This window comes from Macaca nemestrina, chromosome 20, assembly GCF_043159975.1.
Source record: "Macaca nemestrina isolate mMacNem1 chromosome 20, mMacNem.hap1, whole genome shotgun sequence".
In the NCBI taxonomy this organism is placed as follows: Eukaryota; Metazoa; Chordata; class Mammalia; order Primates; family Cercopithecidae; genus Macaca; species Macaca nemestrina.
In genome coordinates, this window is record NC_092144.1 from 42,150,827 (window position 1) to 42,169,013 (window position 18,187).

General features: G+C 44.6%; 1 protein-coding gene across 7 annotated transcripts in view; it reads left to right on the top strand.

The window, feature by feature from the left end:
• The window catches only part of LOC105495592 (tudor domain containing 12), a 107,967-nt gene that overhangs the window by 22,916 nt on the left and 66,864 nt on the right, over positions 1–18,187 (top strand). For all 7 annotated transcript variants that reach the window (XM_071085971.1, XM_071085970.1, XM_071085974.1 and 4 more), the window contains 4 exons: positions 5,226–5,281; positions 6,558–6,643; positions 12,611–12,800; positions 13,363–13,455. In XM_071085971.1, coding sequence (XP_070942072.1) covers positions 5,226–5,281; positions 6,558–6,643; positions 12,611–12,800; positions 13,363–13,455 — 425 coding nt within the window. The remainder of the gene's footprint in view (positions 1–5,225; positions 5,282–6,557; positions 6,644–12,610; positions 12,801–13,362; positions 13,456–18,187) is intronic.

The following is an 18,187-nucleotide window of genomic DNA, read 5'->3' on the forward strand; positions in this document are numbered from 1 at the left end:
TCAAACTTATAAAAAGTAATAAATTAACTGTCAAGAAAAATATTCATAAAACATAGGATCATGGAGCATTATACATATGTGTATACACACACATATACACACACACACACACACATACACATACACACACTTTTTGAGACAGGGTCTCAACCTGTTGCCTGGGCTGTAGTGCAGTTGCATGATCATGGCTCATTGCAGCTTCACCCTCCTGGGTTCCAGCAATCCTCCCACCTCAGCCTCCCAAATAGCTGGGACTACAGGCACACACCACCATACCCAGCTAACTCCCCTCTCCTCTTTCCCCCTCCCCTCCCCGCTTCTACCTCCCTCCCTTCTTGCTTTCTTTTTTTGAGATAGGGTCTCACTATCTTGCCCAGGCTGGTTTCAAACTTCTGGGCTTAAGTGATCCTCCCACCTTGGCCTCCCAAAGTGCTGGGATTCCAGGCACGAACCACTGTGCTGGGCCCATGGAGCGTTATAAAAGGGTCCATTGCAGTTTTCTCCAGGCCCACATCCTTCCTCCTGGGAGGCCTCTGTGATCTTTTCCAGCTCTGAACTTGTGGGCCTTTGTCAGTGCTTTTACACACACTTACCCTGTGTGGAGCTTTTAACAAAAATTAGAACATACTGTCTTATTTGCAGAATTAAGAATGTATGTTGAGGCCAGTTGCGGTGGCTTACACCTGTAATTCCAGCACTTTGGGAGGCCAAGGCATGGGAATCACCTGAGGTCAGGAGTTCAAGACCAGCCTGACCAACATGGCAAAACCCCGTCTCTACTAAAAATACAAAATTAGCCTGGCGTGGTGGTGGGCATCTGTAATCCCAGCTTCTCAGGAGGCTGAGGCAGGAGAATTGCTTGAACCCAGGAGGTGAAGGTTGCAGTGAGCCAAAATCACACCACTGCACTCCAGCCTAGGCAACAGGAGTGAAACTCCATCTCAAAAAAAAAAAGTATGTTGAAACTCTTTATCAACACACATATCTCTTCTTTCTACTTTTAGTCTTTTTCCTGGGTGGATGTGGTTGACATACTTTCTGTATTTAATGATTCCCATCTGGATAGCCACTAGGTTGTTTCCAAACCATTTGCACAGTACAGTCCCATAAGAATATGGATGAATCTGGCCGGGACTGGTGGCTCATGCCTGTAATCCCAGCACTTTGGGGAGGCTGAGGCGGGCGGATCACTTGAGGTCAGGAGTTCGAGACCAGCCTGGCCAACATGGTGAAACCCATCTCTACTAAAAATACAAAAATTAGCCAGGCGCAGTGGTGCGCGCCTGTAATCCCAGCTGCTCGGGAGACCGAGGCAGGAGAATCGCTTGAACCCAGGAGGCAGAGGTTGCAGTGATTCAAGATCGCACCACTGTACTCCAGCCTGGGTGACAGAGTGAGACTCGGTCTCAAAGAAAAAAGAATACAGATAAATCCGTATAAAATACACAGACCGAGAGACGTATATATACGTGTGCCTCGCACCCCATCTTTGCTCCCTTTTTCTAGAGTTTGACTGCATTGCTAGTGTTTGTACAGGACAGATCCCTGCCCTGGGCACTTCCCTCTCAGGTGCAGGCACCATGTCTGCTGTCTTGAATGAGCACTGCCGAGTAGCCTGACTTCTGCCTCCTGTGGTCTGTAGAGACGTCAGCCCCATCCTTCCACCCGGTGCTCCTCTTCTCCTCCGCTTCCGGGACGACGGCATTATGACAGGAAAAGCCACAGGGAACAGCCCAGTTCCGACTCCACTGGCATGCCACGTTGCACTGTGTACTCTGAACTCAGAAACTGCCTTCATGGGCTGTTTGGTGACCTTCCCATTCTCCACTCACCCCAGCCCCCAGCACCCACAGTTTCCTGGTGGTGGTGAGTGCATCACTCTTGTGGCTGGTGTGGCGTCTACACTGATGTGAGGATAAGTCCCTGCTGAGGCCAGTGCGCCCTACCACGCCGCCCTCCAGCCAGTCCACCCCACTGCTCACAAAAGGCTCTGGGAGTGGGATTTCCTGCACTCAGCAGCCCCTGCCCCCTGTACTGCTGTCTTTCAGAGCGGCCCACTGCCCACCCTCCAGGCATGATTGGGCCCCTGTGTGTGCAGCCCAGCTCCCCTCAGAGGCAGTCGGTCCTCTCTTTCTTGCCGCTCTGCATGGGCCCTTCTGGGAACAAATGTGGGCTTCTGGGCCCTTCCCCACCCACCCTAGGATGCCCTCAGGGAAGGGCCTACTGGGTTTGGTGACCTTCTTTGACATCTGATACCTTTGTGTTTGTGCTTTATCCAGAACACCCTTTTAACATGTGTATTGCAGTTTTACAGATTTTGTCAAATTCCCCTTCAAAAAGACTAGCAATTTATACTGTCATCATTGGGGTACGGAAAGCACTGTTACTCCCACACAATATTGAATATCATTAGGCTTTCTAATTTCTGCTTGTTTGCTCAGTGAAAATGGTATTTTGATTTAATTTGTATTTTTCTGACTTGCAAAGCTGGTTATGTCTTCATGTGATTATTGTGTGTGTGTGAGAGAGGGAGAGACTGGCTGATGGGGTTATTCTGTGTGTGTGAGAGAGAGGGAGAGAGACTGGCTGATGGGGTTATTCTGTGTGTGTGTGTGAGAGAGAGAGAGGGAGAGACTGGCTGATGGGGTTATTCTGTGTGTGTGTGTGTGTGTGTGTGTGTGTGTGTGTGTGTGTGTGTGTGTGAGGGAGAGAGACTGGCTGATGTGGTTATTCTGTGTGTGTGTGTGTGTGTGTGAGAGAGAGAGAGAGACTGGCTGATGGGGTTATTCTGTGTGTGTGTGTGTGTTTGTGTGTGAGAGGGAGGGAGACTGGCTGATGTGGTTATTCTGTGTGTGTGTGTGTGAGAGAGAGAGAGGGAGGGAGAGAGACTGGCTGATGGGGTTATTCTGTGTGTGTGTGTGTGAGAGAGAGAGAGAGAGGGAGAGAGACTGGCTGATGTGGTTATTTGTGTGTGTGTGTGTGAGAGAGAGGGAGAGACTGGCTGATGGGGTTATTCTGTGTGTGTCTGTGTGTGTGTGAGAGGGAGGGAGACTGGCTGATGGGGTTATTCTGTGTGTGTGTGTGTGTGAGAGAGAGAGAGGGAGGGAGAGAGACTGGCTGATGGGGTTATTCTGTGTGTGTGTGTGAGAGGGAGAGAGACTGGCTGATGGGGTTATTTGTGTGTGTGTGTGTGTGTGTGTGTGTGAGAGAGAGAGAGAGAGGGAGAGAGACTGGCTGATGTGATTATTTGTGTGTGTGTGTGTGTGAGAGAGGGAGAGACTGGCTGATGGGGTTATTCTGTGTGTGTCTGTGTGTGTGTGTGTGTGTGAGAGAGAGAGGGAGAGACTGGCTGATGGGGTTATTCTGTGTGTGTGTGAGAGAGGGAGAGACTGGCTGATGTGGTTATTCTGTGTGTGTGTGTGTGTGTGTGTGTGAGGGGGGAGAGACTGGCTGATGGGGTTATTCTGTGTGTGTGTGAGAGAGGGAGAGACTGGCTGATGTGGTTATTCTGTGTGTGTGTGTGTGTGTGTGTGTGAGGGGGGAGAGACTGGCTGATGGGGTTATTCTGTGTGTGTGTGTGTGTGTGTGTGAGAGGGGGAGAGACTGGCTGATGTTATTCTGTGTGTGTGTGAGAGGGAGAGACTGGCTGATGTTATTCTGTGTGCGTGTGAGAGGGAGAGACTGGCTGATGTGGTTATTCTGTGTGTGTGTGTGTGTGAGAGGGAGAGAGACTGGCTGATGTGGTTATTCTGTGTGTGTGTGTGTGTGAGAGGGAGAGAGACTGGCTGATGGGGTTATTCTGTGTGTGTGTGTGTGTGTGTGAGAGGGAGAGAGACTGGCTGATGGGGTTATTCTGTGTGTGTGTGTGTGTGAGAGGGAGAGAGACTGGCTGATGTTATTCTGTGTGTGTGTGAGAGGGAGAGACTGGCTGATTTGCCTGTTCCTGTGTTAGATTGGGTTTTCTCTTGGGTTGTTTGCCTTGTCATTATTACTAATCTACTACATTTTGCTTTTTTAAAAAAGCTAATTATTAGGTAATTCTTTGTGTGTAACAAGGTTTTAGAACCACTGCCTTTACTGCCTTTTATAAATCCTTTGTAATTCCTTGAATTGCTTAATATCTTTCTTATAAGAATAAAAATAACCAACATTTTTGAGTAATGATTATATCCAGGCACTGGGCTAAGTGTTCTATGTACATTATCTCATTTGATCTTTAAAACAGTTCTTGGAGGATGGTGGTGGCATCTCTGGTACATAAAATCAGAAGAAACATAAAACGTCATTCTGACTTTACATTTTATTTTTTTCCTTGCTTCCAAGTTTCTCCTCTTTCCCCACTTTCTACAGCTTTTCCTACAATTTTCTTTGCAAAGCCTAAGAAAGATGTAGAAAGGACAAGATGATAGGGTAAGATGGGAGCCAGTGAGAGGGCGCTAGGGTCAGCAGAGTGAGGAACAGTAGTTTTATAGTAGCTGAGACCCACTGCATTAGCTTATGCCTGTAATCCCAGCACTTTGGGAGGCCAAGGCAGGAGGATCGCTTGAGCCCAGGAGTTTGAGACCAGCCTGGGCAACATAGCTAGACCCTCTCTCTATAAATTTTTTTTTTTTAATCGCTGGGTGTGGTGTGGCACACCTGTAGTCCTCGCTACTCGGGAGGCTGAGATGAGAGGATCCCTTGAACCCAGGAGTTCAAGGCTGCAGTGAGCTGTGTTCATGCCACTGCACTCCAACCTGGGTAACAGAGAGAGACCCTGTCTCAAAAAAATGAAAATGAAACAAAGATAGTATCTGGCTGTCCCACGACTGCCTGTGAGGGTGTTGGTGTACCAGCATGTGTTGTGCCCTCTCTGTGCCAGACTGTGCTAGACGCTGCACACTTAGGATCCCTGTCCCAGGAGCTTGTGTTCTGGCTGGGGAGACTGATTTGTCTAGGGATGGTGGTGTCGTGACAGACAGTGCGGTGGTGAGCACAGGTCATTCTCAGTGGCACCTCTGTGCTTTGAGTCTGCACCAGTGCAGCTGACAGTGTTGAGAAGAGCGTGTTGCAGGATACAGTGGGATCCTCACCCCCAGAGCAGGGCCAGCGCCAGGCGCCCCATCATCTGCATCACATGTTCCATATGTAGTGTGAGAAACGTCCAGTGTATGGTTTACAAAATGCTGTTGGTGTGCTAGCCTCAGATTTTTATGTAATGAAGTTGCATCTGTTCGCTGTTCCAGACCTGCCAAGAAGTGGGACAGTGCAGCTATTCAGTACTTTCAGAACCTTCTCAAAGGTAAGCCAGTGCCTGATCACTGCAGCCTGCCTGGAAGTGACACCCACAGAGGCCCAGGTTCTGCTGCTGGAGGGGGTTGGAGATGCCCCTGTTGGCCAAACAGCCCTCCTCAGAGGAGTTCCCTAAGCTACCTGGGGCTTCTTCCAGCTCAAGTGCCACAGTAACTCTGCACCCCTAGTGGCTGTGGATGTCAGTAATTGACAGCTAAGATCAGCAGGGGGCTGTTTGTACAAGGGAACCCTTACACAGTAATAAGGCTTGCCTCTTTGTTTGCATAAAAGTTGCAGCGCTGCAAAATAAATTCATATGGATTTTATTGGACCAGTAATTGATGAAAAATCTAGCATTTTTAGTGAGCAAGAGATAGTAAATGGATATTTATTGTGTAATATTCATTACTGCTAATTTAAGATGAATAAAATGTCTTCAGCTGTTCTTTTTATTTTATATCAGTGACTATAAACAGTGTATTTTGTGGGATCTGTCGTGACCCCTGGCAGTCAGATACCTGGTTTCAGTGAGAGGGTTGGTGGGTGGGAAATGCCTGGGGTGCTGCCTGGTACCTCGTTGGGTCCTGGCCCCTCTCCTGTGCTGTGCCGTTGTCTGGGTAGAGGAGGAGCCAGATCCTTTGACCTGGGAGCAGTGGGAGGCTGGGAGGTCACTGGGACTGGAGTTTTGGCCCTGTGAGCCACGGGGGCTGCTGGGAGATGAGAATGCGAGTCTGGAGGAGGCCGGCCTCTAGTCCTCAGTGGCTCAGGCAAGTGACTTAGCCTCTGAGCCTGGTCTCCTCACCTGTGATGTGACCACTGTACTTACCTTGAAGGTAGTGGTAAGAACTCAGCGAAAGAAGGTTTCTAAAGGACTTAGCACAGCGCCCGGTAGGTGGCAGTGATGCTGCTGCTGTGGGGTTTTGAGTCTCTAAGGGAGTAGCTGGGTGCTGCACTCCGTGGGGCTTTGCAGGGTAGAACGGACCTCAGATGAAGGCCTGGCACTGGAAATCTGGGTTTGGGAGGAGTGGAGGAGAAGAGAATACCAGGAGCTATGCTTGAGGAGGTATTCACAGGGTGGCACAGGAACCTGTTGACAGGGACAGGACTCCTGATCCACTCCGCAATCAGGAGTGCTTTTTCCTAACATGCTCCCCCTGGTCCTGCCGGAGGAAGCCATTTGGGCACTTTTAAGTGGTTAGCAGAGGTTACTAGGTGAGAAATAGTCATGATTGTTTCAAATATACTTTTAACATCAGCTAATTTGTGTTTTCATTTATGCTGTTTAGCAACTACCCAGGTGGAAGCCAGATTATGTGCTGTGGAAGAAGATACATTTGAGGTTTACCTTTATGTAACTATAAAAGATGAAAAGGTAAGTGAAAGAATTGTATTTTTAAAATATTTCATCATGATTTTAAATTTTACTTTAATAAAACAGAATAAATGCCAAGAAAAACACTGTAGTTCATACAGCATAGAAATTGTCTTAATCTCTTAAGGTCTACCTTAGACCTGAAGTTAGCTAGGTCTGTATTTTATTCTTTTGATTACTTTAAAAAATGACTTTGGCATTTTATTTTAAAATGGCCAAGAAATTGTTCCTATAGTGATGAGCATGAAATGTTGTATTCTTCTCAGGGAACATGATTTTTATAAATATGCTAACTTGCTGTAGCATTAGTTCACTGCCTTTCCCCCTAGACATTCTCACTGTATGTAACATGTGCTTACTGTAAAGAATTAAGATCGGCCGGGCGCGGTGGCTCAAGCCTGTAATCCCAGCACTTTGGGAGGCCGAGACGGGCGGATCACGAGGTCAGGAGTTCGAGACCATCCTGGCTAACACGGTGAAACTCCGTCTCTACTAAAAAATACAAAAAACTAGCCGGGCGAGGTGGTGGGCGCCTGTAGTCCCGGCTACTCGGGAGGCTGAGGCAGGAGAATGGCGTAAAAACCCGGGAGGCGGAGCTTGCAGTGAGCTGAGATCCAGCCACTGCACTCCACCCTGGGCGACATAGCGAGACTCTGTCTCAAAAAGAAAAAAAAAAAAAAAAAAGAATTAAGATCACAAGCAGAAAGAAAGTGGACATCACATGTGAGCAGCCCCTACCTCTGCCAGGTGCCAGCTGCTAGCATTTTGGCCTCTGCCCTCTCTGAAGGATGGCTCAGGGCATAGCTCAGCACTGGGCAGAAGTGGATAGAAGGGGCACATCCAGGACTGCTCAGAGCCCCTGGAGGGTACCTTAACCATGGATTTTTTAAAAATTGTATTTTGAAATAGTTTTAGACTTACAGAAGAGATGCAGAAATACTGCAGACATTTTGGGAAATGCTTTGCCCAGGTTGTCCTGATGTTAACATAGCACAAAACCACAGTACAGTTTTTAAAACCAGAAAAGTAACATTGATAAAATACCACTGAAAACCTGCAGACAGATGAATGTTGCCAGTTTCCCCGCTGATTTCCTTTCTCTGATCTAGGATCTGCTCCAGCACTGCGCGCCCCCCCGCCACCGCACCTGTTTGTCATGTCTCCTTCCCCTCCTCTGGCCTGTGACAGCTCCTCAGTACTTCCATGCCTCTCATGGCATTGACTGCTTTGGAAGAGCAGTGGCCAGTGGTTTTGTAGAAGGTTCCTCAATTTGGTTTGCCTGATATTTTTCATCATTGTATTAAGGCTGTGCATTTTTGGCAAGAAGACCACAGAAGTGGTACTGTGCCCTTCTCAGTGCATCCCAGCAGGGGTTTGTGACGTCAGTATGTCTAATTACTAGTGATGTGAATGGTTTTTTCCCTTCAACTTTTAAGTTCGGGGTACATGTGCAGGACGTGCAAGTTTGTTACATAGGTAAATGTGTTCCATGGTGGTTTGCTGCACAGATCATCCCGTGACCTAGGTATTAAGCCCAACATCCATTAGCTATTCTTCCCTGATGCTCTCCCTCCCCCCTCCCCACCCCCTGACAGGCCCCAGTGGGTGTTGTTCCCCCCAGTGTCTATGTGTTCTCATCATTCAGCTCCCACTTATAAGTGAGAACATGCAGTGTTTGTTTTTCTGTTCCTGCATTAGTTTGCTGAGGATAATGGCTTCTAGCTCCATCCATGTCTTTGCAAAGGGCACAATCTTGTTCCCTTTTATGGCTGCATAGTATTCCGTGGTGTATATGTACCACATTTTGTGATGTGGATGTTGATCACCTGGTTACTGTGGTGTTTTCCAGGTTTTTCCTGTATAGAGGTGTCATTTTGTCCTTTTGAAATTAGTAAGTATCTTGTGGGGGCCTACTTTGAGGCTGCAGATAACCATTCCATCAGTGATTCTTGGCTGTGAAAGATATCACTGTGGTGTATACGTGTTTCATCTTTCCCTCTACATTTTTCTCCTCTCCCCTCCCTTCCTGTCTGTCTCTCTCTGTCTCCTAGGTTGGAGTACAGTAGCACAATTGTAGCTTGCTGCAGCCTCAACCTCCTGGGCCCAAGGGATCCTCCTTCCTCAACTTCACAAGTAGTTGAGACTACAGGTGTGCACCACCACGCCCATGTAATTTTTTGTGGAGACGGGATTTCATTATGTTGCTCAGGCTGGTCTCAACAGGCAGTCTTCTCGCCTTATCCTCCCAAAGTGCTGGGATCACAGGTGTGAGCCACCACGCCCAGCCCCTTCTGCATTTTTAATTTTTATTATTTATTTATTTATTGTTTTTGAGATGGAGTCTTGCTCTGTCGCCCAGGCTGGAGTGCAGTGGTGCAATCTCAGCTCACTGCAACCTCTACTTCCCGGGTTCAAGTGATTCTCCTGCCTCAGTCTCCTGAGTAGCTGGGATTACAGGCACACGCCACCACGCACAGCTAATTTTTATGTTTTAAGTAGAGACGGGATTTTACCAAGTTGGCCAGGCTGGTCTCAGACTCCTGACCTCAAGTGATCTGCCCGCCTCAGCCTCTCAAAGTGCTGGGATTACAGGTGTTAGCCATCACGCCTGGCCCCCTTCTGCATTTTTTTTTTTAGACAGAGTTTTGTTCTTGTTGCCCAGGCTGGAGTGCAATGGTGCAATCTTGGCTCTCTGCTGCCTCCGCCTCCCAGGTTCAAGCAATTCTCCTACCTCAACCTCCAGAGTAGCTAGGATAACAGGTGCCCACCACCACACCCGGCTAATTTTTTGTATTTTTAGTAGAGATGGGGTTTTACTATGTTGGCCAGGCTGGTCTCGAACTCTTGACCTTAGGTGATGCACCCGCCTCGGCCTCCCAAAGTGCTGGGATTACAGGTGTGAGCCACCACGCCTGGCCCCCTTCTGCATTTTTAATTGGAATTTTATACCAAAGAACCCTCCCTCCTCCCCCGTATATTAATTATTCGATAATTTGCATTAATATGGACTTTTGGAAATGTATTTTATTTGGGGAGTTCTAATCTATGACTATCATTATTGCCTTGCTCACATTGCATTGGATTCTGGCCATTAGATGCTCCTTCAAAGGGGCTTTTGTATACTTTCAGTGTGCCCCATCATTACTTGAACTCTCTTTACTCTCTGTGCCACAATGTTTATCATTTTGTTATTTGCCAGCCCTAGCCCTAGAATCAGCCACTTCTTTTTTTTTTTTTTTGAGATGGAATCACTCAGGCTGGAGTGTACTGGCGTGATCTCTGCTCACTGCAAGCTCCGCCTTCTGGGTTCATGCCATTCTCCTGCCTCAGCCTCCTGAGTAGCTAGGACTACAGGCGCCTGCCACCACGCCTGGCTAATTTTTTGTATATTTAGTAGAGATAGGGTTTCACCGTGTTAGCCAGGATGGTCTCGATCTCCTGACCTTGTGATCTGCCCGCCTTGGTGTGCTTGTTCCAACTGGAGTGTCATGATCATAGGTCCTCTCAGCAGAAAATATTATGAAATGTATGTATGTACTTATTCCCATGCACACACAAATCTATATTTCTATATCCATCTGTACACATATTAAGAGCTTTGATACTTCTGATTTGAATCCAGTACCATAGGGTTCATTCTAACTCTCTCCTTTCCTTATTTATTCATTTATTTTTTTGAGACAGGGTCTTGCTATGTTGTTCAGGCTGGCCTGGAATTCCTGGGCTCAAGTGATCCTCCAGCCACACCCTCTCAAGTAGGTGGGACTATAAGCACACACCACCATGCCTGACCCCTTATTCTTAACCCCCTTCTCCAACAGTGAGAAACCTACTCTATTTGGCTACAGTCTACGTATTTGACTCATCCATGTATTTACATTAAGTAATTTCAGGATTGCTAACCCACACTCCTGTGAAAACAAAATTTGTATTCAGCCTTCACATTATGCAGCCAAAATACCGTCTGCCAAAGTTACTTAGGTTGTTTTTTCTCTTTCGCATCTTCTTCAGTGTGATTATGTTATTCTTTTGTAATGAGGTTCATTTGTTACTGCTTATATTGCATTTTGGATTCCCCACATCCTGGTTCATTTTACCTATGACTTTTCATTACTTATTTTGTAACTTAGTAAAAATACCAAAATCGCCCAAAGGTTTGACTTACACCTGTTTAATCCCAGCACTTTGGGAGGCTGATGTGGGTGGCTTGCTTGAGCTCTGGAGTTTGAGACCATCCTGGGCAACATGGTGAAACCTTGTCTCTACAAAAAATACAAAAATTAGCTAGGTGTGATGGCTTGCACCTGCAGTCCTAGCTACTTGGAAGGCTGAAGTGGGAGGATTGCTTGCGCCTGGGAGGCAGAGAATGCAGTGAGCCAAGATGACAGCACTGCATTCCAGTCTGTGTGACAGAGTAAGACCCTGTCTCAAAAACAAACAAAAAAACCCCCACCAAAATATTGGCTACAGAACCAATCATTTTTTAAAAAAAATTTCATACTTAAGAGACCTATCCTGTAAGGACCAGTCTTATAAGACATCTTCTTTTAAAATAAATTCTGTATAAACTTGGTTTCTTCTTGCTTTTCAAAAGTAGGTCTCTTTCTAACCATGTAGGTTGTATGCTGATAATGACTCTATTTTTTTTCTTTTTTTTTTTTTTTTTTTGGAGACGGAATTTTGCTCTGGTGGCCCAGGCTGGAGTGCAATGGCGTGATCTCAGCTCACCGTAACCTCTGCCTCCTGGGTTCAAGCAGTTCTCCAGCCTCAGCCTTCCCAAGTAGCCGGGATTACAGGCATGTGCCACCACGCCCGGATAATTTTGTATTTTTAGTAGAGATGGGGTTTCTCCATGTTGGTCTTACTTTAAAGTGCAGCAGGCAGGGAGGTTCGTGCTTAGCCGAGAGAGCTTATAGTGGATGCATGAGATCATAACTGCCAGAGGAAAAGCATGTAGGCCAGCAATCCTTTACCAGCTCCCAAAGGTGGCACCAGGGTATGTCCCAGGGTGTTTTGTTTTTTGGTCTGGCTTCTTTCATTTGGCAAAATTATTTTAAGATGCATCCATATTTGTTCCTTTTGTTGCCAAGTCCTCTTCCATTGTGTGGATATACTATAGTGTATTTACCCATTAACTCGTTGATGGATATTTGGGTTGTGGCCATAGGGCCCTTATAGATATCCATGTACAAGTCTTCCTGTGGACCTGTGCTTTCATTTCTCTCGAACATTACCTAGGAGTCAAACTTTTGGATCATATTGTAGGTGTTAAGAAACTGCCATATTGTTTTCCAAAGTGGTAGACTATTTTACCTTCGCCTCAGCAATGAGAGTTCCAGTTCCTCCATGTCACTTGTGTAAACATTCTGCCAAGTGTGCAGTAGCACCTCATTGTGGTTTAAATTTGCATTTCCCTAATGACTAATGATGGTTTTATATGCTTATTTGCAATCTTCAGAATTTGATGAAGCAGACATTCAGATTGTTTGCACATATTTTAATTGTGTTGTTTTCGTTTTATTGAGTTTTGTGAGTTCCTTATATATTCTGGATACATGTCATCTGGATACTTGATTTTAAAATAATTTTGCCTCATCTCTTTATTCTCTTGAAGAGCAGAAATTTAAAATTCTGAGCAAATCCAGTATAACAGGTTTTCCTTTTATGGTTCATGTTTTGTCTCTGTCCTCCCACCAGGTTTTTGCCTGGCCAGGTAGTTTTAGCACTACAGTGCTTATGTCCAAGAAAACGCCTCTTGTGTTTCTCACAGATGCTTTCTGTTTTTCTTCCTCAGGATTGGTGGGAAGTAATTGGTTTACCAGAGCAGGAGTCAAATCTGTTTCTATCAGATTATGTTCTATAAAATAATTTCTCTGAAGATAGAACTTTGGGGTTAAGTTTGGAATATTTCCTTTAAAATTGCTTGACTGTATTTGTCTTATTCACGAAATGTTTAAAATTTTACAGGTTTGTGTTAATGATGATCTTGTTGCAAAGAACTATGCTTGTTATATATCACCTACGAAGAATAAAAACCTTCAATATTTAGAAAAACCAAGATTGAATATAAAATCAGCACCCTCCTTCAATAAACTCAATCCAGCACTTACACTCTGGCCAATGTTTTTGCAAGGAAAAGACGTTCAAGGAATGGAAGGTGAGTAGATTCTCATCATATCAATTTCCCTTACATTGTTTTATTAGTAATCTTAGTGTATAGATATAAGTTGTACAGACTTTTCCCCACATGGAGACAAAGACTTGGACTCTGTTTAATATTTAAAGTTTAATCCTGATGAGGCTGTGACAGATTTTGAGGTCCTAAAGTGCCACAGTTTGTGTTTATTAGACCAGGAAAAAAACTGCCCTCAATTTCTTATTAACATTGAGTTATGTTGTTAGAAGTCCAAATGTTTGTAATTTAGAGATACTAACAAAACAAGATTTTGAGTATTTAGACTTTTAGGTACTTTTAAAAAGAGCTATTTATCACAAATAACCCTTAGCATGAAAATATAAGAGCTAGTCACGGACTGTGGAAACAATTTCTGACATTTCTGTCCACACCTGATTTTTAGTCCCCTCGCCTTGTGTCCCTTAGTCAGGTGTCCTGTAACCTCAGAGCAAAAGCAAGAGCAGAAGTAGTGTACTAACAAGTTCACATTTTTATTTGGGGTTTTATTTCATGCTTTAATTCTGAAATTTATTCTTTCTATCAGATTCACATGGTTTAAATTTTCTGGCACAATCTCTGCAGCATACATGGCGCAGGGGTATTGTCGGTGACCTCAGGCCAACAGCCACAGCACCGGGTGAGTTCTGCTAATGTGGTTTATTTCATAGGCAGCATGAAAAAAGTATTCTTAGCTTTTTAAAGATTAGAAAGGTTGTCTAGAAGGGCTATGGTAATTCTCTCTCTTTTCTTAATTTAGTGTAACCAATCTGTGATGTAGATGCTGAAAGAGATCACGTGTCCTGCATTTCATACTTAGAAATTTTACTGTCGTGTAAATAACATAACAGGCACCTGTTCATGTGCAGGACTGATTTTTTTCCAGCCTAGCCATTGACCAGTAATCATTATCTGTCCTCAGAGTGTACATATGTATTTATGATTGATTTTTCACTTAGGCAACAGGATGCGTAAAAATAGGGAAGACATGCTTATGAGGGCAGAAATACATAGTTTTTAATTCCAGTCTTCAAGATATTTTATGAATTGGAATTGCTGGGTGAGGGTGAAATGTGTCAGCCCCGTTGATGCCTGGCTCACCCTCTGTGGTGGTTCCTCCACCATTTCACTCTTATGCTGGATGTGTGTCTAGGAAGGCCTCACTTCATGTCTTGGATAGGTTCTTGGAAACTGACTTCAGTGAAACAAAGTGAAACGAAGCAACCTTAAGCAAAGCAACTTAATTTGAGGGCCTACTGTACTTTGTTTCCCTTAAATCCATGGTTTCCAAGAACCTATTGATGAGTCAAGTAAGGACTTACTGATACCTGTGGGTGTAATATTTCATGTGCATCTGTAGTAAACCACAACTACATTAAAGCTTTAGCCAACTAAAACATTCCCTGTACTTCAAATTATTTTCAATTACTTTGTTAATGTTGCTCATCATAGAGAAGGAAGGATGCAAAGGATTTTTCTCAGCCACTGTGCCAACCAGAGAGTCCTTCATGGCTGGCAGTGCCCACCCTGTCCCCGACCTGGGCCTTGCTCAGCCCTGGGCCTGGCCGCTGGAGGCTCCCTACCCACTCGGCCCACCTGTGCTATAGATTGTATCTGCATTTGGCGGTTCCCAAGCTCTTGTCCTGTGTCCAAGAAGAATAAGGTTATGCTGCCAGTTAGAAGAGTGAGGATGGGCAGAGGAGAATTTTATGGAGTGATGGAACAGCTCTCAGTGTAACCTCATTCTTCTTGGACAGGTGGTTTCTGTCTCAGTGTGGCCAGGCTGGAACTTTTTATGGACTCAGAATGGAGAGTGTATGCTGATTGGTTAGTGAATATGCAAAAAAGGTTAAACCAAACACACCACTCAAAGGTGGGTATGACAGTGTAGAAAACCAACTAGGAGAGGGTAGGTGTATATGAAATAAGTAGGAGGTAGAGATCAATCAGAGGAAAAAATGCCAAACAGGAAGACAGTTTCTCAATCCAGTGTGTATATTACCTGAGACTTGTAGCTGAGCTTTAAACTGGTTTCTGCTTGAAAATTGGGTTTCATCAGGGACCCACCCCTATCTCCCTAGGCATTTGACTGCCTTTTGCTGCTATCAATAGCCCAAATTGTAAAAACCTGTCATCTCACTGCCTACTTTTTAAAATTGTAGAGTCGGGACTAGGTGCAGTGGCTCACACCTGTAATCCCAGCACTTTGGGAGGTCAAGGCTGGCAGATCACTTGAGGCTGGCATTTCAAGAGCAGCCTGGCCAATATGGTGAAACCCCATCTCTACTAAAACTACAAAAATTAGCCGGGTGTGGTTGTGCATGCCTGTAGTCCCAGCTACTCCGGAGACTGAGGCTGGAGAATGGCTTGAACTGGGAGGTGGAGGTTGCAGTGAGCCAAGATTGTGTCATTGCACTCCAGCCTGGGTGACAGAGTAAGACTCTGTCTCAGAAAACAAAACAAAACAAATAAAATAAAATAAAATAAAATAAAAGGCCAGGCACAGTGACTCATGCCTGTAATCCCAGCACTTTGGGAGACCGACACAGGTGGATCACCTGAGGTTAGCAGTTTGAGACCAGCCTGGCCAACATGGTGAAACCCCGTCTCTGCTAAAAATACAAAAATTAGCCAGTCATGGTGGCGTGTGCCTGTAGTCCCAGCTACTCAAGAGCTTATTTGCTACATGATGAAATGAGAAACTAGAATGTAAAAAGGAGGAGTGAACCCTGTAGACTCTTTTGCATTGAAGGTAAGGGTGGCAACACAGTGTGGAGAGAACAAGCTTGGGGCTAGAAGCCAGGAGATATGTGTTCTAATCCTGAGTCCACCACTGGCTTGATGGGAGCCTTGACCTTCCAAGAGCCTGCATCTGTCCATCTGTACATGGAGTGGGAGGTAGGGGAAGACTAGAAGGCTCCTGGAGTTCTAGCATGTCTCCGTCTGGGAATTTTTTTTTTTTTTTTTGAGACAGGGTCTCGCTCTGTTGCCCAGGCTTGATTGCAGTAGTATGATCACAGCTCACCGCAGCCTCAACCTCCTGGCCTCAAAGGAGGCTGCAGCAGGAGAATCACTTGAACCCAGGAGGCAGAGGTTGCAGTGAACCAAGATTGTGCCACTGCACTCCAACTTGGGCGACAGAGTGAGACTCTGGCTCAAAAATAAAAAATAAAATAAAATAAAATAAATAAAATAAAATAAAATACCTTTCTTTCCGAAGTTTTCCAGAGGGTATTTGTATAATTTTTATTTCACAGAAATGGGGTCCTACTATACATACCTCTTTGTAGTGTATTTTACTTAGTATATGGCTGAACCCCTTTGTAGGTCAAATATATCCGGTAGAATGTGTTTAAGGACATAGACTCTGATGTGAGACTGTCAGGGTATCAGGCCGCTTCCTTCTCTGGGACATGGAGAGGTCTCGTTCCCATCCCCCTGGGAGTTGCTGAACTGGGCCATCGTGCAGTGTGCTTGGCTCAGCGCCTGACCTGTGGCAGCCGCAGCACATGTGGCCTCTGCCCCAGATTCTCATATGCCTCTTGTAGGGGATCCTCAGGTGAGAATTACAGCAGAAGGTAGAACCTGTTGTTGATGGGAGTGTATTCTTTCCGTTTATGTTCTTTTTCCATTGGAGGAATAAAAATACCAGGCACTACATCATTGTGTTTAATTATCGCGTGGCTTTCCATTGCGTGATACGTCAAAATTACTTTCAGGAGTCCCAGCTTGCTGGGCAGTAATTGTTTCCTGCTTATTACAGTCAGTACTAGAATGAACTATGCTTATCTTTGAAAAGGAAAAGGTTATGGTGAACAAAAACAAAAAAAAAAGATAATGTGAGGTGTGACTTGAATTGGCATGTAAACAGAATTATTAGATGTTACTTTTCTAAGTATAGATTTCCCTTTCCTTTAATTATTGTGAGAAGGTACTTCAGTTATATTTCAGTTAGTTTTTGGTGTTTCTCTTTGAAGTTGCCTAATATTTTTAAGAATCAAAGTATAATACTTTGCTAATACTTGATTTGCTAATACTTGATCAAACAATCACATATTACAGAAGGGCTACAGTGAAAAATAATTTTTTTTATTCGCAACCTCTTCTTACCCCAGAATGTCCCCTAGAGATAAACTCACTTTTTAAAGTTATTTATTTTGGTAGTTATCTCCAGATTTTAAAATAATTATGTATATTTTACTGTTACTAGGCTTGTTAACTTTAGACATTGTCTTGATTTCTAGGGCAAGTTCGCTCTCATGCCCCTAACCCATATTCATTCATTCATCAGTTATTTATGAAGCCCTCACTGTCAGGTGCTTTTCTAGGGATTCTTAGGAGGGAAACAAAGTCTCTGCTTCCATAGAGTTTACATCCATCTTCTCAGTACATTTTTTATTTTACAATAATTACAAACTTACAGAAAAGTTGGAGAGTATTACAAATTACTTTTTCCCCAAACCATTTGAGAATAAGTTACTAACCTGATTCCGCAATACTTGAGTTTTTCCTAGAAAGGAGGACATTCTCAAAAATATCCACAATACAATGATCAGAGTGTGAAGATTAACATTGAATATTGTGATCATGTAACTCCCAGGTACCATTCAGATTTTGCTGATTATCCTAATACTCCCTTTATAGCAAAGAGACGTCGTTCAGCATCACTTGTTTCATTTAGAGAACACGTTTCTTTAGTCTTTCCTCTGGGACATTTCCTGGGTCTCCTTGATTTTCATGACCTTGCTCTTTGGAAGATTACAGACATGTTATTTTGCAGAATGTGTTCTGGATTTTGGTCATTCTAATAGGGGTGTAGTGGAATATCATTATTTCAATTTGCATTTCTCTAATGACATATGACGTGAGCATCTTTTCATATGCTTATTTACTGTTGATGTATCTTCTCAGATGAGATGTCTCTTCAGGATTTCCTTATTCATTTATTAATTTAGAGATGGAGTCGTGCGCTGTCAGCCAGGCTGGAGTGCAGTGGTGCGATCTCAGCTCATGGCAACCTCTGCCTCCCAGGTTCAAGCCTCCTGCCTCAGCCCCCTGAGTAGCTGGGATTAAGGTGCCCACCACCATGCCTGGCCAGTTTGTATATTTTCAGTAGAGACGGGGTTTTACCATGTTGGCCAGGCTGGTCTCGAACTCCTGAGCTCAAGTGATCCACCTACCTCAAATGATCCGCCTGCCTTGGCCTCCCAAAGTGCTGGGATTACAGGCATGAGCCACGCACCGTGCCTGGCAAAAATTTGCCTATTTTAAATTGACTTATTTGTCCTCTTATTGTTGAGTTTTAGGAGTCCTTTGCATATTTTGGATAACAATCCTTTTTTTACATGTGTCCTTTGCAAACATTTCCTCCC